At 38.2% G+C, this 23,730-nt stretch overlaps 1 protein-coding gene across 3 annotated transcripts in view; it reads right to left on the bottom strand.

Annotated features, from left to right (window-relative positions):
* Positions 1–23,520, bottom strand: part of LOC131551119 (E3 ubiquitin-protein ligase rnf213-beta-like) — a 30,480-nt gene extending 6,960 nt beyond the window's left edge. Inside the window, exons 1-48 of one of the 3 annotated variants that reach the window (XM_058793798.1) lie at positions 23,334–23,520; positions 21,959–22,702; positions 21,705–21,860; positions 21,411–21,577; positions 21,047–21,321; positions 20,728–20,963; positions 20,333–20,536; positions 20,013–20,226; positions 19,859–19,914; positions 19,595–19,757; positions 19,377–19,520; positions 19,048–19,146; positions 18,838–18,966; positions 18,494–18,653; positions 18,155–18,322; positions 17,917–18,066; positions 15,727–16,343; positions 15,477–15,636; positions 15,171–15,388; positions 14,887–15,030; positions 14,555–14,707; positions 13,227–14,397; positions 12,660–12,844; positions 12,395–12,544; positions 8,358–12,281; positions 8,089–8,225; positions 7,898–7,996; positions 7,660–7,793; positions 7,459–7,575; positions 7,038–7,087; positions 6,776–6,932; positions 6,553–6,688; positions 6,040–6,228; positions 5,809–5,942; positions 5,493–5,668; positions 5,186–5,389; positions 4,752–4,939; positions 4,519–4,639; positions 4,223–4,323; positions 3,782–3,961; positions 3,506–3,651; positions 3,033–3,132; positions 2,071–2,182; positions 1,614–1,812; positions 1,300–1,490; positions 1,080–1,220; positions 557–667; positions 38–280 (exon numbers count right to left, since the gene is read on the bottom strand). In XM_058793798.1, the coding sequence (XP_058649781.1) occupies positions 38–280; positions 557–667; positions 1,080–1,220; positions 1,300–1,490; positions 1,614–1,812; positions 2,071–2,182; positions 3,033–3,132; positions 3,506–3,651; positions 3,782–3,961; positions 4,223–4,323; positions 4,519–4,639; positions 4,752–4,939; positions 5,186–5,389; positions 5,493–5,668; positions 5,809–5,942; positions 6,040–6,228; positions 6,553–6,688; positions 6,776–6,932; positions 7,038–7,087; positions 7,459–7,575; positions 7,660–7,793; positions 7,898–7,996; positions 8,089–8,225; positions 8,358–12,281; positions 12,395–12,544; positions 12,660–12,844; positions 13,227–14,397; positions 14,555–14,707; positions 14,887–15,030; positions 15,171–15,388; positions 15,477–15,636; positions 15,727–16,343; positions 17,917–18,066; positions 18,155–18,322; positions 18,494–18,653; positions 18,838–18,966; positions 19,048–19,146; positions 19,377–19,520; positions 19,595–19,757; positions 19,859–19,914; positions 20,013–20,226; positions 20,333–20,536; positions 20,728–20,963; positions 21,047–21,321; positions 21,411–21,577; positions 21,705–21,860; positions 21,959–22,674 (13,125 nt within the window). In that variant the 5' untranslated portion in view covers positions 22,675–22,702; positions 23,334–23,520. The remainder of the gene's footprint in view (positions 1–37; positions 281–556; positions 668–1,079; positions 1,221–1,299; positions 1,491–1,613; positions 1,813–2,070; positions 2,183–3,032; positions 3,133–3,505; positions 3,652–3,781; positions 3,962–4,222; positions 4,324–4,518; positions 4,640–4,751; positions 4,940–5,185; positions 5,390–5,492; positions 5,669–5,808; positions 5,943–6,039; positions 6,229–6,552; positions 6,689–6,775; positions 6,933–7,037; positions 7,088–7,458; positions 7,576–7,659; positions 7,794–7,897; positions 7,997–8,088; positions 8,226–8,357; positions 12,282–12,394; positions 12,545–12,659; positions 12,845–13,226; positions 14,398–14,554; positions 14,708–14,886; positions 15,031–15,170; positions 15,389–15,476; positions 15,637–15,726; positions 16,344–17,916; positions 18,067–18,154; positions 18,323–18,493; positions 18,654–18,837; positions 18,967–19,047; positions 19,147–19,376; positions 19,521–19,594; positions 19,758–19,858; positions 19,915–20,012; positions 20,227–20,332; positions 20,537–20,727; positions 20,964–21,046; positions 21,322–21,410; positions 21,578–21,704; positions 21,861–21,958; positions 22,703–23,333) is intronic. The other 2 variants (XM_058793800.1, XM_058793799.1) reach the window with 2 other exon arrangements.
* Between the last annotated feature and the right edge of the window lie 210 nt (positions 23,521–23,730).

Here is a 23,730-nt window from a genome sequence, read left to right as displayed (position 1 = left end):
CCCACTCCAAAAATCTTATTTATTAAGAAGCCCTTACTCTCATGTTCTGAGGTTGAGAGGCAATATTGTAGAGGGGACTCAGCAGCCTGTACCCACTGTAAAACACTGCACTCGCATGCACCAGGAGCTCCAGTACAGGACGACGCTTAGCAGGCACACCTGCTGTGAGACTCAGGTAAGACCCTGGACCTCCAATCTCATTGGATAAGAGAGCGGTGCAAAGCTCTTTGGCATGTCCTGCGATGTTCTCTCTAATAACCTCCTCCAAAAATCTGATCTCCTGTTAACAGAGAGGAAAATTTAGGTGTTTAGGTCTGCCAGGCTGAGTGTTTTGCCTAATCTTTCTGAAAATGAAGTAAAGGCATTTATGCTCAAACATGTTACTATTGCAGGTTGGATGAAGTTCTGATGAACATCAGAATGACAGTCATTGAATTCAATGATTATATATATGTGAAACTACATTGTCATCTCAAATTTAGTCCTGCATGGATTCTATTGAAATCTGGATCTTCATTAGTGATTAATAAAATCATAAAACCTAACCAACACTTACCTGTGCTTGAGGATGTATAGCTCTTTCAGGTGACATGAAGCGAGAGGTGACCTGCCTGAACACAGCCAGAGTCAGCAGGACGTTTTTCAAAGGACCTGAACCAGCCATTGCCTGAAAGAAAAAAGAAAGAAAGAAATCAGCCTCTGAATGATCAAATGTAACAGCAACATACCTATTTCAAATATATACTGTTATTTTTGGACTTTCTATTCACCAAAGAATAAAAAAAAACATTATCACAGTTTCCATAAAAATATTGATAATGTTTCTTGAGCACCAAATCAGCAAATCAGAAAGACTTCTTGAAGGATAATGACACTGAAGATAGCTGCTGAAAATTCAGTTTTGTCATCACAGTAATGAACTGCATTTGAAAAGATATTTAAATAGAAAACACTTATTTTAAATTGTCTGTCAAAGGTGTTCTTAATTGGAAATCACATCATTAACCATTAGAGGTTTGCTCACACAATAATGTTTTGTGCGTGTGTGTTGTTTATTTAATACAGATGTAGACTCTGACCCGTAGCGCTTCTCTGAGTCCATTTGTTGTGCCTTCCTGCAATGCTTCTCCAACTCCATCTCTAAGAGTGCGGTATGACTGACCACAACACAAGAAACGATCCACCTCTGCAGGAATCAACCTCTGTAGATGAGAAAACAGCTACTTATTTAATTATTATTATTTAATCCAAAAACTTAGTATCAACACCCTAAACGTAACATCATTTGAATGGCCGTACATGAAGCCGTAGTATCTCTGCCGGGAAGATCCATTCATAATCAGCGCTGCTGATCAGTGCTTGCAGACAGTCCATGCCAGCATGCCTGTTGAGTGCTCGAAGCAGGTAAACTCTGTACCAGTCATTGTTACCGTATTCAAACACAGCCTTCACCTGCTCCAAAAGCTTCAGCTCAACTTCCTCAAAATTATCTGAAAGACACCAAACACGTAGAAAGTTTGCACAATAAAACATGTTATTGCACAAAGACATGTTATTCATTTAAGCATTGCAATATAACTGCCATGAACTGGTCAGACTAGAAGCCCTCGTACCGGTTCTTTTGCTGATAGCTCTGGACAGGATCTTGGCAGCAAAGTCAAGACACATTCTGAGGCGAGCCATAGACAGCAGAAACTCAGCTGGGTCATTCTGTCTGCTAGGTATCTGTTTACGAGCCAGTCGGCTAAGGAAGTTTGAGTTCTCTTTCTGATGTCTATGATCTCCATTCAATCCAGAACAAAACAGGGAATCCTGAATAAACAACAAATCTACTTTTAGAAACAAACATGCAGATTATAAATAACAATTAACGTGGCTGAGAGTGGAATACAACTAATCACTAACATTAAAATGGTAAGAATGATGGTGTATCATTCATGTCAGTGGTAAAAAACGGGTTAAGTTTAGTACTTAAAACGGTGCAATAGTAATCTATAGTAATCTTAGCAAGCACCATTAATAAGTAAATATGTGGTGCAAAGACACCTGGGATACATGATTATGACACACCTGGAAACAGTTAACAAACAGCCGGTAGAGTTCAGTTCTGTCCTCCTGGTCCAGAAGCTTGTTCTCCAGGTTTTCTAAGTACTTTTGTATATGCTTCTTCACCTGTTTGAAGCTGAAATAATAAAATAATGCATAATTTGTTACATTTATATAGTGCTTTTCTAAGCACTTTACATTGTGAGGGGGATCTCCTCAAACCACCACCAGTGTGCAGCATCCACCTGGATGATGCGACGGTAGCCATATTTCGCCAGAATGCACACACCAGCTTATTGGTGTATATGATGAAGCCAGTCAGTATATGGGGATGATTAGGAGGCTATGATGGTCAGAGGCCAATGGGCAAATCTGGCCAGGATGCCGAAGGTCACAACTCTACTCTTTTTGAAAGACATCCTGGGATTTCCAGGACCTCGGTTTAACGTCTCATCTTGACGGTGCTTTTTGACAGTATAGGGTCCCCATCACTATACTGGGGTATTAGGACCAACACAGACCACAGGGACCTAGTTTTCCCAGGAGGTCTCCCATCCAGGTACTGACCAGGCTCTACCCTGCTTAGCTTCAGTGGGCACCCTGGCGAGAGTTGCAGAGTGATAACTGCTGGCTATAGAGATGGCTAGAGAGCTTATGTTATTGCAAAATGTTCTTGAAGAGAGTAAAGGCCAATTCACACAACACCGATAGACACCAACCAGCGGGGACAAACAACAGATAACAGTACGTCACTTCCACGACCCAAAAAATGGCGACTAAACATGTTCAAATGGAGACAACAAGCACCAACCAACATCGATAGGGGTAACACACCGATCCAACAAGACCAGAGGAAGTGTCTGTCAGTAGTATGAATTTGCCTTAAACAAAAAACTCACTATATGAATACTGCATATTTAAAGTCATAAAAAATAGGTCACATACTGTATGCCTGGATTTGTTAAATTTTGTCAGTATTGCAGTACCTGTATTGCAGAAGTAGCTTCGGCAGCACAGAGCGCACCACAGGGCTCTGGTCAACACACTCCAGGAATGGGGTGAGCTCTCTGGTCTTATAAACATCTCCTGAAATATATAAAGACAAAAAAAGTAAATGTAAAGTAAATGTAAAAATAGTAATCAATGCAAGTAAATCACTCTTTCTAGATCTATTCAACGAATTGGTTGTTTTGATTCACAGAATTAGAATAAATGACTTGTTCATTACAGATTATGATTTAAATTTTGGCCTGTTTGGCCACCAAGCTTGTATAATTTCAGAAGACTTGGAATATAGAATGCATGAACCAGTGATATGATATTTTAATTATAAAATGTACATCTTTTTGGAAGCTTGAAGCTCCAAGCTTCATTCATAGTAATTGCTTTGAAAACAACAAGCAACGATATACAGAAAATTCATTTTGCGATGAAATATTCCACAAAGAAATCCACCCACCTTGTGCCGAAATGAGGAGAGAGAAAAGCAGTTCCACCAGGTCCTCTGGGGGATCTTGATCATCAGTCAGACAGAAACGAGAAACCACCTCCAGGAAAAAGGCATTACAGCATTTTCTTATTTCTTTATGCTGCTTCAGGGCTAACCTGTAACAGATAAAAATTTAGACATTACAGCCAAATAAATGAACCACAGTAAAGAAGCTAACTGTTCATTGTACACCCATTCAGTCTAAATGGGTACCTGAGCTTACCAAGAACAAAGAATTAAACTCACTCTATAGTTGTGGAGACAGTGGGCCGGTAGTTGTTCGACAGAGATGTCCTGCACATGGGACAGAAGTCCGCTCCTCTCTCTGTAGATCTTCTCAGACAGGACAGACAAAATGCATGCTCACAAGGAAGCACAACGGGCTCTGACAGATCTGACAGACAGACAGAGCACTTCACACCATATCTGTGAAGAAAAAGTATACAGAAAATAAGTAAGTAATCAAAGGGTTTTTTGTTGGAATAGCACAAGCTAAACAAAGAAATGCAGAAATCCTTAAACAATTATTAATATTTGTATTTAAACAGTACTGATAAAAAAGGTTAGAAATCATTTAGTCATTCTTGGTAAATAAACTGGAGTTTTAAAATAAAATGAATATTGTCACATGGTTCTAAATGTAATTAGTCATATCATATTATATTATACAGTCCAATTCAAGTGTACCGCAGTTCTCTACTGACGGATTCCTCATGGTAATCATTGAGTATGCGGATGATTTGCCGAAGATTGTCTTTGCTCCTCAAATCAGGAGACCCATCCATTAGCTGTGAGAGAGGAAATATAAGCAGCATATATGCTAAGGACTTTTTGGTTTCTATTTGATGCGGCATTTATCCTGAGAAAATCTATATTTTCAACCATAATATTATAGTCTCATAATGAAGTGAGGGGGCTACAAGAGATTTTAGTACACCACTGTCTCCTACAAATGTAATGAACAAAGCAGAGTCTAGACTCACCCCATGCAACTGAATGCAGTGTTTCAGAGTCAGTGCTTTTATCCGGTCATCTCCAGCTTTCATCCTGATGACCACCTTTTCAATGAAAGCAGCCACTAGCAACATCCCCTGCCACACTGACCTATGGAAATAAAACAAAAGATTTTTTTGTAAGATATGATATATTTGTCATTATGAAATCATGTTTTCAAAATATCCCATTTTCTAAATCTAAAACATTCATCGTAGCTCACTTTATAGTGTCCAGGTGTTTGAGACAGCCAGGGCTGCAGAGGGTGATGTAACCAGGACTGAGCACTCTCTCTAAACACGGCTGAAGTTGCTCAACTCTTTGCAAGAAGGTCTGGCATTCAGTTATTGATGTTACAGGTAGGAGCTTTGTTTCTTCAACACAGATACCAACAGCTAGAATGTCCTCACACTGTAATACAACAGAACAACAATTTCTAAATATTGTTTCATTAGTATTAATTTACTAGTTTGGTTACACACACTGGTCACTTACATACTGGTAATTATTTTGCTACATAACAGTAATTTAAATACTGGTACTGGAATCTAAGTCACCAGCATGTCTAACTAAAACATTTCGCTGGTGAACAGACTTAAACAAGCCATTCTAAATCTGAATCAACATGGAAATTCATGCTGCACTCCTGCTCCTCACCAAATCAGGGCTTTCTCTCTTTAATCTTTCTCGTTGGATGATGCAGACCAGCTGAGGGTTGAGATGAAGAGCATGGGATAATGTGTCCAGGCGTGGGCTGTAGATTTGAGCTGCTGCAAGGATCCATGATGGAGAGAGCTCAGGAGTTACTGACATCTCCATCTGCAGAGCAAACACACAACCCAGCACTGCACTGCGAAAGACCTGTAAGAAAATGCAAATACACCCATAGACATCCACATTAGAACATGAAACATGGGACTGTGAAAACAAATGTTACCAGACTTATAAAACCTTTGTATCTCACCCCATGCTCTTCCTCATTGTGGATTTTGAATGACAGAAGAACATAATCAGTCAAGTAGCGCTGACCCAACTCAACTTTCTCTACCTCTGAGAGTTTCTGAATATAGCTGCCCAGTCCACTGCCTGATACAGCGCTGACAAACTGCTGAATCCTCCCTTTGATGTCTTGCTCAGAGCCTGAGAGAAAATGTTAAAACATGGAGTATACTGTTTTGCATGATCTTGCAAAACATGGGTGTTTCATGTAAAAGATGTGTATGTGATATCTGGTTAGCTAACCGGCCAATTGAAGTCAGACACGAATCAAAAGTCCTCACCTCGCACAAACTCTGATTCCTCCCACAAACTCTGGCAGTATGTTTTTATCAGCCAGCTAAAAGGAGCAGTACAAGGCCGTTCGACTTCTCCAATAAATAGATGACACTGCACATTAATCTCCTGATCTGGAGCGCTAAAAGGAGAAATCCACCTCATCAGTTACTGTTAGATATTTAAAAGCATTTAATGCCTCATTTAATCATGAGCAGGTTTCATATATTTAAAAATACCTTGGGTTTTGTGAGACGGTTATGTCAAGGAGCTGTTGATCTTCAAAGATATCCAGCCAGAACTGGGCCAGACCATCACTGAGCCCTTCTCTATACAGTAGGTACAAGTTGCAGTCCCTGTCCAACACTTCTAGAACTCGGGCAAACACTGGAGTCAAAACACCCTGTAGGTTGCGCCACAAAGTGTGCCTGAACACAAACACAGAAATGTTTTGCTAGCTTGTTAGTTATCTCTAATTTACGGCTGATCATCCACGGCAATAAACTTTGAATTTTTATTTATCTCATGCTGCAGACATGACAGCATTTGGTAGGATTATTTTAAAAGGCCTTGTGCAAGGCTTACAAATAACAATTCTACTGTAATTTTATTCCCAGTTAAAAGTAAAACCATTATTTTCTCCACACAAGCTTTAATTATCTGAGATTTTTATCCAACCCCTTTTGATTGACATGATAAAATCGTTAGCATCAGCTTATTTTAAATGTCTGAGATAGACAGTAATGCAGTACCGAAGTGTTCCACCTTCCTGCAGAGCTTCACGGTTCTTTGCCACTTTATAAACCCAGTCGTCTGCATTAGGAATCAGTTCCTCCTTCCGCATCAGTGAAAACACCATCCTCCTTAGCAACACTTCCTGGAACCGTACTGAAAATACACATAAACAAGAATTTGTGATTTAAGCTTATAATTTCTCATAGTTTTTATTTTCAGTAGTAATTTACAGGGGCTAACCTCCTATCCGCCCAGGGTCCCCTCCCAGAAGGCCAAACAATATGTCCATGCGCTTCACACTCCTGGAGGTTTTTTTGCCTGTATCTCTCAGCAATGAAACAGCTTTCTGGGTGCAGGATCTCAATAAAGACAAACTGTGTAGATGCACTGAATCTCCCTGACAACCAATTAAACACAGCATTTCTGTCAGGAGGTATGAAATTATTTCTGATAGCACATCTCTGATGTATATCCAATCTATTACAAGCTTAAAGAATATTACCTTCTCACTTTCTGGTCCACTTGTATGAATTTCCTCTGATTCGTTGACATCTGTAAAAATATGCAGTATACATATATATATATATATATATATATATATTTTTTTTTTTTTTTTTTGTGAAGAAAATGTGAGTTATGCTTGTGCAAAGTTTACAAAACATGGTGTAGCTAGGGTGTTCTAGGCATGTTTAGACTCTACTGTAAATACTGCTTGGGTCTTTCCTTCAGTACAAGTCTGTGGAATTTGTATCGTCCATCCGGAAGAAATTTTAAGATAAAACACTAACACTTCACCTCACAACAAGCTGCATTAATTTGAAGTATAATTTCATGTTTAATTTTTTTTCTTATATACAAAGGGTTAGGGGGATTGTTAATAGTCCAAATTGCTGGCAGCTTTTGGTAACTGGTACATTACATACCTGACTCGACTTTCTGGGAGATGAGTTTACTTATAGGTATTCCACAAAAAGCCTTAAGATTTAAGGTCATGTCACTGGAATCTCTGAGGTCATCAATATGTGCAGACAGCCAAAATCCTTTAGTAAAAAGACACTTGATAAGAATGTTTATTCGACAATATCTAAACACAAAGGTTCACCTGCCAAAATTAATACACTTACCTCCTTGAAAGCCAGTGTACTTGTTGCCACTTTTTCTACAATGCTCCCCAATTCGGGAGAGCTTTGTGATAAACACAGTATAGAAGTTGCACTCATCTGACTTTAAGGACAAGATTTCATTCATGGTACAATACCTGATGTAAAAAGAGTGACAGATAAAATGTCATTTGATTCTGACTCCTGTTATTTGGGTTGTTAATAAATTGAAATCTGATTTAAACAGCATCAAAGGGCCTACTTTGCAGAAGCAATAAGTTCATTTTTGCACAAAGACTCTTCCATGTCCATCTGAACCAAAAGAATGTGCAGTGAAAGTCCAGATTCCCTCAGGAAGGACCTTTGGAAAAAGAGGTACAATGTTTTAGAAATTGTTGACCATTTGTTGTGAAAGGTGCTGAATAAAGTCAACAAAAATAATATAAACATTACCGTATCTTGCTGCAAAAAGAAGCTTCTGTGTCAAATTGGTGTAAAGAGAGCAGAAGAAACCGCTCAGTGGACAAGCCCAAGGCTGGGGCAAGATTTCTCACATCAGCTTCAGTGAGAAGATTGGAGAACGTGGTTACCTGGTTACAGAAAACATATGCATTGATTTTGCAATGTAAATTGATAGACATAAGACATTAAATCAAGTACACATTGCTTAAAATCTTTAACAAGAATATGCATTGGTAAACTTCAACAAAAGTAAACATTACCTCCAAGAATCTGTTCTTGTCCTGATCATTTTTGTTCAAATGGTTGTCTAATAGGTCTCTGAGAGATTGATGGCTTTGCTGATGAAAATACATTCTATGAAGTTTGTCTTTCTCCTGATTTCCAAATTCTGAATACTTTAACCTAAGTACAGAGTCTGGTGAGGCACAATTCAAGAGAAGGCTTTTGGCAGTTTCATAGACTTGCTCTTCCTCATCCATGGTTTTGTTTGAGTCCAAGCTGTCTCTTGCCTCAATGTCAACAGGATCTTCATCCTCCATTTTCACAAGTTCAGAAGCATCTCCAAGAGTCTCAGTGTCTTCATAAACTTCTGCATCCTGTACCTTGTTGTCAACTTCCATTGAGGCACCTTCTCCTTCCATTTCCACCTCCTCCTCATCAAGGAATTTGTTCATTTCCTCTTGAGACTCTGTCACATCTTCATCTTCATCAATGTGATGAGCCTCACTTTCCCCTTTCTTCATGTATACATCCTTGGCCACATTAATATTAGAGCCCCCTTTACTTGGTTCACTGATTTCATTATCGCACTTGGGAATGCAATGAAGTTCATTGTTTTGAGCAGCTTTATCATGGCCCCGTTTTTGTATTTTCTCTAAAGCCTGCAGAAGTGCACTGGCACAAGCATCCCCATGGAACCCAACAAAGGCATCTGATAAGCTGAATTTTGCTTCAGTGGATTGATGAACGTTTGAGAAGTCTTCTGCCCACTGTTTGAGTTTTTCCAAAATTCTGTGCTGCCAGGGAGTCAAATCCGTACTCCTATCAACTTTGTGTTTCTCCAGTCTGTTTTTAAGTGGAACAGGAAACTTTTTGTAGACTTTTTCCTGGTCCTCCACCACAACCAGTCTGAAGTCTTCGTGAACTCGACACTTTACTCTATGTGAACCAAGTCCCAAGTCAACATAATTCTGTCCACTGAAGCGGACATAGTATTGATTCAAGGCATCATACAGGCTCTCATACAAATTGAGGAGATTCAATAGGATGACTGTTCGACCTGTTTCCATGCATGCCTTTATTCTACTCACATTGCGACATATCTGGGCATACTCCTGGTCTTTGGGAAATCCTGATCCAAAGACAATTTCAGGGCATGCATAGTTCTCCTTGGAGAAAATGTGGTGTTGGATAATGTACAAGGCAGCATTGTTAGTTGTGAGCAAAAGAAGGTACCGGCACTCTTTGTCACTGTTGCAGTCAAGATTTTGTTCAATCATTTTCAGTGTACTTGGCCTTTGGACTTCAGTGTTCTGGAAGATGTCCCAAAAGTAATCAAGAGGATCAAAATCATCCCTTTGTCCACTGAAGTTTCTCAACAAAGCCTCTGCCAACTCACTGTCAGATGGTTCTTGATCTGAACTGTTGACTGCTGCAAAAATCATTTTCACCAAGCTATAATAATCTCGGAGTCCAAAGAACTGTTCAATGTCAGTTTTACAGATGTCTAGGTAGCCCTTTGCCAACTTTGGCAGGAGGTGCTTGATTTTGAGAAGATTGTTATTATGGGAGGATGAGCAAATTCCCTCTGCCGTCTCTACTAAGTCTTTCTCACTTGGGTCCCAACGAGACACAAAAATACCTCTGTTCATTTTTGCTGGATCGAGAGCCCAGTTTGAGATTCCAACAAATCCAACCTTCATATGTGGTTGTGGGTTATCGCTGTCTATGCATCCATCCTCTAGAAGAGGATGCAATGTCTTCAGTGGCATCTGAGGAGAGTCCTCTGCAAGTCCTATTTCATCTAGGACAACCACTGACACATACTCATCTAAATTCTTGTCTTTTTGGAAACGGGAACAGTTTCGAAAGGTTCCAATGATTCCCTCAGGGCTTGAGTGAGGGCTGCATTGAAAAGACACCATATGAACTTCCTTGAGTTTCTTGAATAAGTCGCAGTGAGAGGCCTGACGTTGCATTGCATCTGCTACAACAGTCTTAGCAAGAGATTTTGAGCTCCCTGGCTTGCCAACCAGAAAGAGTGGAATTCTCAACTCAATGCAGACCACCATGAGGAAGACATTTTCTTTCAAAGCCAGATTTTTGGCAATTGTATCTCTTGTTTGTATTTTCCCAAGAATAAAGTCTTGGCATGACGTTATCTCCCGCTCCAGTGACTCTTTGGAGTTGAACGGACAAGGAAAGCATTTGCTCATAGTCGCTAGGTATGTCCCTTTCTTTTCGAGTGATGGGTAATAGCAAACACCCATTGCAAGCACCAAGCACTTCAAGGTCATCAGCTCAATTTCAGTCCTGTCGCAACCTGGAAACAGATCAACTCTGTGGTTGTAAAACCAAACTAGGACACACATTGATCTCTCCACATCCCTAAGACTTACAAAGCTGCATTCATCTGCTTGTCCGCGCATGTATCTTTGAGAGGTAGCCAAAACTTTTGTGATCACTCTCTGGCATGAATGGGGCAATCCATGATCTCTCATTTGTTTCTGCACAATTTGACAGATATAAGAGTGCTCAGTTGAATTACTTAATTGTCCAAAATCCCATACCAGGGGCACCATGCTTGGGGGTAAAGGGTGCACACGGTACACAAGCTGTCTCATGGGAACTTTACCAAGGCGATCCTCTGTTTCTTCAGCTTTCACTCTGTATCCTAGCCCAGCACGCTCCAAGCGCTCAATCATTCTGGGTGTGTGTCTTCTGTATGGATTGCAGGCAGCAATTATTTTCAGACCAGAATTTTTCTTCAAAGGGTACCCTTGTACAGTTTTGTCACATAGCACTTCCTTAATGGCAAATATTGCTTCGGTTGTGTTGGCTTCATCAAAAAACAAAACTGTGTCAAGTTCATATTTTTGACGATTGTCCTGAGCAAGTTCTTCTGCTTCTCGCACCTTCCTATATATTACCTCAGAAGTAGTACCTCCATGAACTTTGACTAGTTTCATGTTTTCAACATCTCTACCTTCACGTTGCAGATCACAGAGAAAGCGTATAAGCCGCGTCTTCCCACAGCCAGTTTCTCCCATGATGATCACTGGAATCTCACATCTGAATCTCATATGAATAGCCAACATCTTCATGACATTGTCAGTAGTGAGTTCATATGTAGGGTCTGGATCAAATTTTCCTTTTTCCCAGCCTTTTTTGGCACCAACAACAAAGGAAATTTTTTGAATCTTGTCTTCTCTGGACAGGTCATCAAAGTCCTCAGACAGGTTAATTCTCTGTCGCTCAATGTCTGAAAAGAGCTCTTGTGTCATCACATTTCCCATTAACACTTCGCCACTTCTTGGATCAACTGCATTAAGAATTGTCCCAATTTTCTGCACATGGAATCCTAAGAAAGACATGGTGAAATGGTCTGCATTGAAAAAGATATATGGGTGAGGTTCATTCTCCCATCGTTTTCGAATAAATAGTTTAGCTAGGATATCTTCCTCATCCTCATTCTCAGAGAAAAAGGTGGGGCTCTCATCAGAGATGTCAATGGATGGAGAGGCAAAGTCTCGAGCCATGTGAATCATGAATTTTACTATGAAGCCCTTGAAGCCACTTAAATTGTCAGCAAGGAAGTCTGGATCACAGAACAAAGAATTCTCACAGTCTTTAAGCTGCAGGTTAAGAAACCAAGTAAAGTGCTTTAATTCTGCCCATGATGGGTCTTTCAGGCCGTAGTTTGATAAAAGATGATGGAGACAGTCAACCGGATCACCTTCTGCAGACTGAGCTTGATACTTGAAACGGTCCAAGTTCTCATTCCTGTTGAATCTTCTCAAGTATTGGTAGGGTCTCTGAATAGCCTCACTTTTAAACTCTTCATTATCCATCAGTGGATCTAAGGATGTGTACCCCCCTTTTTTTCTCTTGATCTCCAAAGCTTTGACATATTTAGGAGGTCTGCAGAAGATAGTAGGAAGTGCATGCAAAAACCCATTGCTTATCTGTAAAAAAACAAACAAAAAAAACAACAACAAAAAAAAACAGGTTAGTGCCTGTAGCTCAACGATTGTTCAAAGAACAAAAAGTTACCAAAATGGAAAAAGTAGGTTTGCACCTCCATCTGGGTTTGACTTTTTTGTACTTGCTGAAGTGCTTCAATTGCCACCAAGTGAGCTGCATTTCTCCTCCATATTGTTCCTTTGCTGTCACTAAGACATCCTAGAATGAGTAATTTGAATAGGAATTCCTCCAAGCCATGATGTAACTGACATAAAAAGAAATGTAGTGAGACAAATTATAAGTGACCCACAGTTAGTACTGTATATAACAGTGCATGTTATAGCAAAAATGATTAATTTAAAAAAAAAAATAAAACATACTGCTGCAATATCAATGTGCAACAGCACAGTGTCCTGCTCTCTCAGTGGAGCCAGTCTTTCAGACAGGCTTTGGACAAATCCATCCATGTCAACACAGGGCTCGATGAGTCTGATTGTTAGACAGGTGGCTGTTGTAAACTCTTTTTTGAACTTCTCAAATAGACGCTTGACATATAGTGACTTTCCTGCACCAATAATAGGAAAAAAATATAGAGAAAAAGAAAAGAGTATTAGCATAATGTTTGGTAACAATTTCACAATAATGTATTTAACAACATGAAATGCAGCCTATTTTACTTCCACAACATGACATATTCAATGACAACTTTTTAAGACACATAAATGGTTGGAGGAAAGGGATTTAAAAATAAGGGGGGATTCATAACATCAGTCCAAAAAATAAAGCCCCTTCAAAAGCAATGACAAAGCAAATTATTAGTTTGATAAAACACCTTCTTTTTTCAATAACATGCACCTATAAATCATGCACATAAAGTCAAGAAAATGCATTAAAAAAAAGTCAATTTTGTCCATGTTGACTTAAATATACAAGAATCTAAAACATACCAACAGCTGGACGTTTGGATGAAATCATCCAGACAGAGAGTTGTCCTGGATAGACTTCTGAGTAGGGAACAAGCTCAGATGGGATACGGAAGTGATGGCGAAGATAGGCTTTAATTCTTTCTGTAGATATACTCAGACCTGTTTGTACTTTATAGTTGCTGAAGAAGGAAGGAACATATCTATCCTGGTTTACAGGACAGACCATCACTAGACGGTAATGAGGCCCAGTACTCCTTTCTAGTGTCTCAAAGCATTTCACCAGTGCCACGCTCACATCATAAGTCAATGAACCTGGATTGACCAGCGTGTATATCTTCTGATGATTGCTTGCAGTGCCTTGGGATCCAAGACATCGACGGAGGAAAATCTCCACCTCCTCTTCAGTTGTCTCCTCCTGGCACATTAATACCTCATCAGTTGTTGGAAGAGGATGCTCTGGACTCTCTGTGTAAAAAGACAGAGTTGTGCTAATCAAGTCCACAACAGGGCACTGGACAAGGTTTGGCCTTCCCTCTTGTAGAACAGGAGGTATCTTGCGTTTGATGTGCATTTGATTCATGTCAGACAGATTGGAGAGGAAACGTCCAAGTGTTTTGAGATCCACATAGTGGGTAAGGAACCTGGACATGTTCTCTTTAAATTGCTGCCACAGGTCCTCTAAGCATTCAGTACCAACATCTAGTAAACTGAAGCTCAAAGGCAGGTCAAAATCACTGTTTTGTACTGATTCCTCTGCCATGTCATCCGTTGCTTTTTCAAAGGCCTCTCTTATGTCATTTAAGTTACAATCTGGTTTAATAGGAGTCAAAAGATGCCACATTTGTTGTGGCACAGGTTTCCTTTCGATGCTAATTCTGTTGATCCATTCGCAAAGAAAAACAATTTGCTCTGAGGTGTAATGATTCAGTGCGTAGTACTGAGAGCGTGTCTTAGTTAAGTGGTTACACCAATCTTTATGAAAGTTCTCCAGAGAGCGACACAGTTTTTGAAGCTCCTCTTCAACCTCACCATGATATGCAACACACTTGCTCAACTGGGTAAAGCTAACTTGAATGCAGGGTTGATCTTGGTCGTTGCACGTTATCTGTGCCCCCCAGTTTCGAAATAGCATATTGCCCGATGTGCGCAACTGAAGAAGGATGCGGCCCATCCTCTGTACTCCTTCAAAAACCTACAAGATGAAAATAGAGATAAGTCTCCACAAAACTAATGCCAATTTCTTTGAATAAACTGAAGCAAATATAGAGATCTTTATTGGGAACTTCTGTTTTCAGACATCAACAGTTTAATATTTCTTGGCTGGTGGACAATTGTGATAATGGACCTACTTGAGTAAACTTGTTGACTTGCTCCCTTCCATGCTCCCCTTTTGAAGACATCAGCATGAGCTTATTCTGTAGCTCTAGGAGTTCATTAAGATTGTATGTCTTTTCTTGTTCATTCTTTGTCACCTTCACGCAAAAGACATTGTCCAAACCTGTCTACAAACATGTCACAAGACAATGTTCTTTTACTAAACAGATGTTCACAAACTTACCTGTCGCACAGCATATTTGCTTAATGTAATATTTTAACTGATTTAAAGAAACATTTTTGTGGAAATGTTTAAAAAAAAGTCTGATTTTAAGCACTGAAAATTTCTATACTAGTATCTACTCACTTTCCCATTGAAATCTTCAGGCCAGCCCACATGATACACGCCTCCAGTGTTGATATCTGAGGCCATGGACAAAGACGATTGCTCAACAGAGCCATGAGTCTCTCTTAAACCTTTCAGCCAATCCAACCACCGCCTGGAGTCTACCTGTATACAAGATTTAAATTTAAAGTCTTAAATTGCATTAAAAAGATGCATAATTCAACACCTAGTAAATGGAAGATTAGAGGTGTACAGAATCATTTAAATTAAATTATTGTATTTGTTAATTGTTTGCAGAAACTAACCAATTTATCCACGAGTTTCTTATCTTTGTCAAGGATGTCCCATACTTGCTTAGCACAGTCAATAAACTCTTCAAATCCTGCATTTTTTGGTAGTGAGTAAAGCAAAGGGCCATAGCCCATCACAACAGTCTCGAAACTGGCCAGCCTATCAATGTCTGCATCATCCTCTCCAGCAGAAATTGAGGCCAGTTCCATAAAGGTTTTCAAGTCTCTTAAACCTAGATGAAACATATTAAATATGAAGATTTTTTCCACACTACAACACTATAAAACAGATAAATCAAGAAAAAAATAAAATAATCTTACTTGGAATTTGCATTTTGACCCATTTGATCAGAGTATCACTTTCCAAGAATGCCTTCAGACAGGCTGTGTGGTGGCGTTTGACATCCGCCAGTTTTTGCCTGGCTCTGATGAGGTCATCACTCAGCGAACCCAGAGTGTTTTGTTTGAAGGAGTCATCTCTCTATATATAGAAGAATAAAAATGTTCAAATCTAAACAAACATACATTCATGCTAAATATAATGCAATCACAATAATGACTGGTTTATTACCACTTGAATCAGGCTATGAATATGGCTGAAGTCTCCTTGTAATTCCAATTTATCTTTGATTTTCAGTATGACCTCAGCAGATTCTGCAGCATGGTAAAGGCGTCTGTATTCTAGAATCTGATTGAGCCGATCCTCTGGCCAGTTTACATTCAGAAATTGATGGCTTTTCAGCATAGTGGCCATCAAAATAAGCTCTTTCTTTAAACGATCTCCTTCACCCCTGTCCCCACACCATTTCAAAGCTTGGTCCACCTCTTTAAAAGAAGTTGCTCCAACTGCAATCCGTAGACCAAGGTTGAGGAAGTCAGTGAGACAAGGTTTCCAGATTCTGTCATGGACGTCTGTAAGGTCTAGTGTCAAAAGCTGAGGACCAGGCATAAAATATTTGGTTGCCTTTTCTAGCCATAAAGATAGAAGAAGGTTGCTGGTCTTCACTTCATGCATCTCCCGTGCCATGTCTAGGACTTGCAGATCAACATCGTAGAATAACACTCGCCTTGTGTTGCTTTTGTCAAGATCCTCTTTGGAGAAATATGTCTGCACTTCCACCAGTTTGTCCAGAGGTACCATCTGCAGGTTGGTTTTGACCATGTCTTCAAGGGAAGAAACCTCTGGTACTGAAGCAAAGTTATTAAATAAAAATTTTTAAAAAGGAATATATATATATATATATATATATATACACTAGCTATATATATATATATATATATATATATATATATATATATATATATATATATATATATATATACACTAGCTATATTTATATATATATATATATATATATACACACACTGCCGCTCAAAAGTTTGGGATCAGTAACATTTTTCATGTTTTTAAGTGAGTCTCTTCTGCTCATCAAGGCTGTATTTATTTGATCAAAAATACAGACAAAACAGTAATATTGTGAAATCTTATTGTAATTTCTAATATTGTTTTACTATTTTAATTTTCAGCATCATTACTCCAGTCTTCAGTGTCACACGATCCTTCAGAAATCATTCTAATATGCTGATTTATAATCAATGTTGGAAACTGTTGTGCTGCTTCTTATCATTTTTTGGAACATGTGATACGTTTTTCTATGATGCTTTGATAAATACAAAGTTAAAAAGAGCAGCATTTGTTCAAAATAGAAATCTTTTCTAACAATCTAAGTCTTTACTATGACTTTTTATTCATTTAACACATCCCTCCTGAATAAAAGTATTAATTTAAAAAAAAAGAAAGAAAAAATGTACTGTCCCCAAACTTTTCAATCGCATTGTATATTGTAACACAAAATTTTTTTTTTTTAAATAAATGCTGTTCTTTTTAACCTTTTATTAATCAGAGAATCCTAAAAAAAATTTTTTTTAAAAAAAATCACAGGTCCCCAAAAAAGATGAAGCAGCACAACGGTTTCCAACACTGATTATAAATCAGCATATTAGAATGATTTCTGAAGGATCAAGTGACACTGAAGACTGGAGTTATGATGCTGAAAATTCAGCTTTGATCACAGAAATAAATTATATTTTAAAGTATATTAAAACAGAAAACTGTTATTTTAAATTGCAATAATATTTCACAAAATAACAGTTTTTTTCTGTATTTTTGATCAAATAGATATAGCCTTGATGAGCAGAAGAAACTTCTTTAAAAAAAACATTAAAAATCTTACTGATCCCAAACATACATACATACATTATATATATATATATATATATATATATATAAAACATTTTATCTAAATCTTCAGAAAGCTTCATAAAAGACTTGACAAATGTATCAAGCGGTTTTTGACTATGAATTCTCATTCTCATAATCTCATTTGAAAATCATGACGTTAATCATGATGGGGTTTTTTTTTTCATTCTATTGACACTTTTCCTTTTTAAAAATAAGAAATAAAAAACTAATCTGAATTGAATTTTATTTTTAAAATAAAAACAATGAAAAATATATATTTTAGTTCCTTACACTGACAATTGTCTACTCCAGGTAATGCAACATTATAAATGCCAATTATTTCATTTTGGAAACAGCATGTTTTTATAATATCACACTTATTATTTTTCAGACATATAAATGGTATTAAGTTTCATCTTAATACTTTATAAAGGGGGTTCCTTACAAAGGGTTCATCATATTTGGAGGCCCATGGTATCAAAACGTTTGAAAACCCTTGTCCTAAGGTAACTTCCTTACCATCTATGACATCAGTAATCTTCCCCAGCATATTAATAAGGTTGGTCATGAACAACTCCTGTTGTTCAAAGGCTTTGAAGTCATCTTCTCTTTGACTGAGTAGCTCTGACACGTCGATTGAGATATTCTCTTCTTTGTTGTTCTTCTTATCTAATGTCAAAATAAACAAAACGATGAATAAGCTTGTGCCTAAAGAGACCTCTATAAGTTGTAATGATACAAAGTGAATAACACTTACGCTGGTTGTAAAGCTTCTGAAATTGACTCTTAGACTTAAAGATGGTCTTAAGGTGGCCCAGGGGTATATTTCCCTGGCAAAGGGACCGAATTAGAGAACCTAAGAATGATTGACTATCTGCTATTAAACGACTGGCATCATCTTCCAACTTCCACTGATTCCATTTGTCTGTGAAAATTGAACATAAGCCATGTTAATGAACAACTGCTACCCATAATGTATTTATGTATATATACATGATGGATTCTTAAACTGTGTCCAGGTTTTCTTTCTCTGACTAGTCACTTTGTTGTTAGATCATGTTAAGATCATGAAACTTGTAAGACCCAGTTACTGCACCTCGAGATAAGAGGAAGTTTATTGCTGATTGCGGGTCCAGTAGACGACCTTCATGATCCTCTCCAAAGCAAGCTGCTGACTCCACAATAATGGAGGACACGACAGGCCACGAAATGAACTTGGTAAAGAGATAATGTAAAAGGTCTCTTTCTTTCTTTGCCTGCACCAAAAAGGCAAAAAGAAAAATGTAGATGTACAAGTAAAAAAGATGTACAAGTAAATACAAATACACTAATCTAACTAACTTTCAGTAAAGAAAAAACAAGGGAGCAGTCATACATACATCAATACTGCAAAAAATTATAATAATTCTTTCAGCATTAAAGGTGACATGGTGACATTACCTGACACTGTTTCTTAATAGCAGTCTGACAAAACTCTTTGAAACAAGACTGAAGGTTTGCATGACTATTCTCAATAGCCTTTGCTGACGTCTCTAGACAGCATGCAACAATCTTGTCAGTGTCAGAGATCTAAAAAATAAAAGGAGGATGGTGCTATACATTATGTACAGTTCCAATGTATATGCTTCTAAAATAAGGTTGATACCTTACCTGGGACACTCTTCTTTTCAGGTCTCGGTCTAATAAACCCTTCCAGCTTTCAGAGACGCCTGGTATTGAACACTCAATCCCATACAAATCATTCCACAACTACAGAGAAGAATTAACAAAACCAACAATTACTATTTTATAGATACAGTCATCTACCAAGTTCTCTGACCTGAAAATTTGTACAAAGACATTTGACTGATAAAGAATCTAAAAGACACAAATTTAGCTCTTGGTATAATTCAAAGAACAGCGAACAGTGTCTAAAGAAGTTTCACATTCTTAAAGTCTAGCATGACCTTTAAGTTGATCGGCTGCACTGATTACTACACCTGTATTTCTTTAGGGTAAGTAATTTTAGACTCCTTCATCAGAGGAATGTGTAGCAGCCCATCTCTCCATTTACTGAAATCCATTTGAATTTCATTAAGCATGGACAAGAGGTGATTTTGCTTTTGTTTCATTTCCTCCCCGCCCTGCAAAATAAAATAATTTGCTTACAAATACCACCCTTAAAATGACTTCCAGGAAGATATCAATGAAACAGTACCTTTGAAAAATGATCATGGAGAATTTCAGCTGTTTTAAGCAGGATTTTGAATGAAAGCACTGTGACTCTATATTGTGGGACAAGTCGAGCGATTTTGCAAACACTCTTGTGAACATTTCTGTAACACCGAAGGATTAGGCCAGATAACTTGGACTCCGTGATTCTGTGATTAAAGAAATTCTGCATTAATACCTGCCTAATATCAAAGTTTTACGAACAAGCTTACTATGTTTAATAAATACCACATTTAATAAACTTGCACACCGTTCTCTGTCCTCCTCAACCCTCTTCAACAAGACGTTCAGAACCTTTTCAGTTGCCTGCAATTTAATAAAGCAAACACTTGTTGGCATGAAAATGCTCTCTCTGTGCCAAATGCAAAACCTGTACAGCAAGCTATGTGCCCTTAATCAGGTACCTCCAGGTTTTTTTCCATGCGGTTGGGATCAGTGTTTTGTTCAGCCTCCTTCATTCTATACATCAGGCTCTGGATCAGGAGTTCAGGAACAACTCCTGTAAAATGGACAAACTCAGGGATATCCTCAAAAGCCACCATGGAAAGCCAGCTTTTCAACAAGTAAGGATTATCCTTGGTCATTGATGAGTGATCTTTGATCAGCTGAAGGACCATCCTACAATTTTAGAAACAACACATGTAATATATATCATATTTATATTCAAGTCATAAAAGAAAACTGTGAATTAAAAATGAGCTCCTCTAAAAGTATTTGGACAAACCTCCTTTTGTCAGGGACTCTTCTAATTCTCTCCCTAAAAGATAGACAGTCTATGTGTTCAAGCCCTGCCCATTTCTGTTCATTCATATTTGAGTCTGGATCTGACGTTGCTCCTGGCTTTCTCAGTGAATGAAGGACAGGAACAAGTAACACCACTTCTGAGATGAGCTTTTTTGCACACTGATTCATCAGTCCCATCACAGTGCTGCAAAGACACCAAAATCATGATGATATAGTGGTGTCTTTTAAGATGTACACAAATCATTATGTAAAACAATAACAACTATTCAGTAGGCAAGGCTTTGCTTTAGTGTGCATTAGGGGACACAGATAAAATCATCATATTTTTCATAAAATTCTCTGAAACTACAGATTTGTCCAATAAACCTTACTCACAAGTCAATTAATGGTAGGGTTGTTTGCACTTCTCCAAGAGAAGCAGTCCTTTCAGAGACTACTTGACAGAGTTGGCCCCAGTCCTTTGTGCCAAGATCCACACCACAGCCACGGCACACCTGGAACACTGAGATTGCCACTTCCAATGATTTGATCCCAGATGAGCTCTCTGAAGTTTTTCCTCCAGATTCTTCTTTCAAAATCATACTCAGTCTACTAGAAATCAGTTCTGAGACCTAAAACAAAGAGGGCAGAGCTATAATTCTTCTACTCTGTTAGGATAGTCTTTCGAAAATGGAGTAAAGAAAGTCACACCTACTTCTATTTGAGAAGGGGAAAGATACTCTGGAAATTTCAAACGGCTCATGACTGACTGAAAACCTTGTTTATAACTGTTTAGGTGTTCGATAAGTGTCTTGTTGTCTTCGTCATTAAATGACCCCCATTTCTTAAACACTCTGTCCAGCAGTGCATGTGCAGAGGTCTCCCAGCGTTTGCAAATTTCTTTTTGTGCATTCTGAAAGATCCAGTTCGTCATCCTTTCTTTAACAGATCTCGAACTTGAACTTATGTAACCTTCATAAAGGTGCAGTTCTTGAGAGGAAACACAACACAGATCAGGCATAACATCACATATAATGTACAACAGATTACCAAAAAACTTACGTAACACTTTTCAGTACCTTTTACTGTATTGTCAGTGGGGATGTAAACAGATCTTAATGCCATTTCCAAAATTTGGCCATTTTGTTTCTGCACTGCATAACTGTATTCTATTGGAACACCCCTATCAATGAGTCCCCAAACGGAATATGTTGCTTCAATCAAATAGCCATCCTGTTGTAGGCCCCTAAGCAACAAGAAACATCAGCAACAAAAACTTTTAGATCAGCTAAATCTTATGCAATTCATATTATATTTACCCATAGGCTATAATACAAGCAACTATGTTGCCATTCTACATTAATGAGACTTACAAAAAATGTGTAATCTGTAGTTCAAAGACTTCATTTCCACGAAGGAGCAAAAGAGAGTCATGCTGTTTGTTAAATCTGAATTTTTTGTCCAGAACAGCATAAAAGTAGAAAGTGAACACCGGCTGTTCAGCTGGAGCCCTCAAAGGGGAAAGTCTTCTATGAAAATAATATTATAATTATTAGAGGTCATAATCCGTAACTGTTTAGGTTAAACATTTGATTTAATAAGTGCATTATGTTATAATTTTGCAAACCTTCTTTTGCTATCCTGAACTGTTGCTGGCTGATTTCTCTGCTCCTTAGACTGCTCAGTCTTTCCTGCTGCAGCAGCTGCTGCGTACGATTTTGGTTCTTCTGTTCCTGACTTGAGTTTAGTGTCTTTTTGTGAATCTCCTTCTGAACATATTTTATTTGCAACTTTGTCTTTCTGATTGTCTCCATCTTGTTTTCTGCAACCATCTGATAGTTTGGTCCTTTCTTTTGTCTCCTCTGTAGGTTCCCTTGTTTCACTCACTTTCCTTTTCTTCCTCTCAACACTTTCATCCTTTTCTCCATCACTTTCATTTCCTTTGTTCCTTGACTGGTCAGTTTCCACCTCCATCTTAACATCTTCAGGACTGAGTTCTGTTGGCTGTGACACTTCTGTGGTCTCTGTGTTGCCATTGAGCTCTGTTTGTGTCTGCTGTGTTGCTTGACTGATAGTCTCCGTCTGAGTCTCCTTGTTTTCCAGCCCACTTGGGCTTGTTTGAGTCTGAGCTTCTTTACTCAGTGGTTCAGGCTCTGCTGCACCCATGCTCTGCTCTCCATGGCCTCTGGATGTGGATCTGGCTGGGCTTGGGTGAGAATGCTTGCCTTTAGTTTGGCTCTGTGAACGTGTTCTGGATGAAGATGTCCTACCATCTCTTTTTTGGGCCCCCTTCTTCTGTGCACCTGCCTTTCCTTTTTCTCCACTCTTTCTCTTCCTTGTCATTTTCTATGGTTTCACAGCTTGTGGCTTCCTGGTTGTTGCAAAAGAGGTTCAAGTGTCAAAGATTCTCTAAGATAAATATTTCATAAGTATGTATAATATATAAAAATATACATAATTTTAGGCATTAAAAAAAAAAAAAAAAAGAATTTGTATTTTTTTAATATATATCATATGCCATAGTCTGCTTAACAGAAACCACAGTCTAACCAGGAGCCATCCATGATTTTACCTGTGGTTATTATGCTATTATGCTGAGGTTATTATCTTTTTGCGAAAACTACGGTTAAAATATGGTGGTTATACAACGACTACGGAAACTTTTCATAAGGGATCACAGAATATTGCATTGCCTCAATGACTGCAACGACATATCTTCTCAAATTCATAACAAGGTTTTATGTTTTTCTCAGCTCAAAACTTAAATCTTATAACCATCTCTGCTCATCAATAACAACTTCCTCATAACTTCTCATAGGTTTCCTTTATCAGAAATAATACTGAAATCTAAAAAAAGTGTCTAAATACAGTTAAATGAGGGCAAATTTGAGTGAAATATAGAATTCAAAACAGCACATTGGAAAAAAATAGATTAATCATAAACCTCGTTCGCAACAAAACGAGTGTCTATAATATTAACAACAAAATACATTATGACTTACCTGAATTGATCCTTGGCATTGTAAATAGATGACACATACATGTTTTGGAGAGTCACTCTCCCTGAATAGTCATCACTCCTGTCAGCAAACCGAACTATTCGTAGCAGTTCCCCTCCGTTCGGCTTCTTATTGCATTCGCTACACTTTCAGTTTCGTTTCACCAGCTGGTTTCTATAGCCTACACTGGCCGTTCCCTCTTTACAACTAACGAAAGCTTCACTCATGAATATTAATCTTAGCCTTAAACTGACGTTGCATGACCACGCCTAGTTTTATTTTATTACTAGGGCCTATATTTGAGAGTTTAAACTAAAAATGTAGGGGAATAACAATAATAATTAGGGTCGATACTTGGGGAAAAATAGTTTAAATGTATCACATTTAAAACATGGGAAGA

This window comes from Onychostoma macrolepis, chromosome 12, assembly GCF_012432095.1.
Source record: "Onychostoma macrolepis isolate SWU-2019 chromosome 12, ASM1243209v1, whole genome shotgun sequence".
NCBI lineage: Eukaryota > Metazoa > Chordata > Actinopteri > Cypriniformes > Cyprinidae > Onychostoma > Onychostoma macrolepis.
The sequence above is the reverse complement of the archived record's forward strand: the minus strand, read 5'-3'. Positions and strand labels throughout refer to the sequence as shown.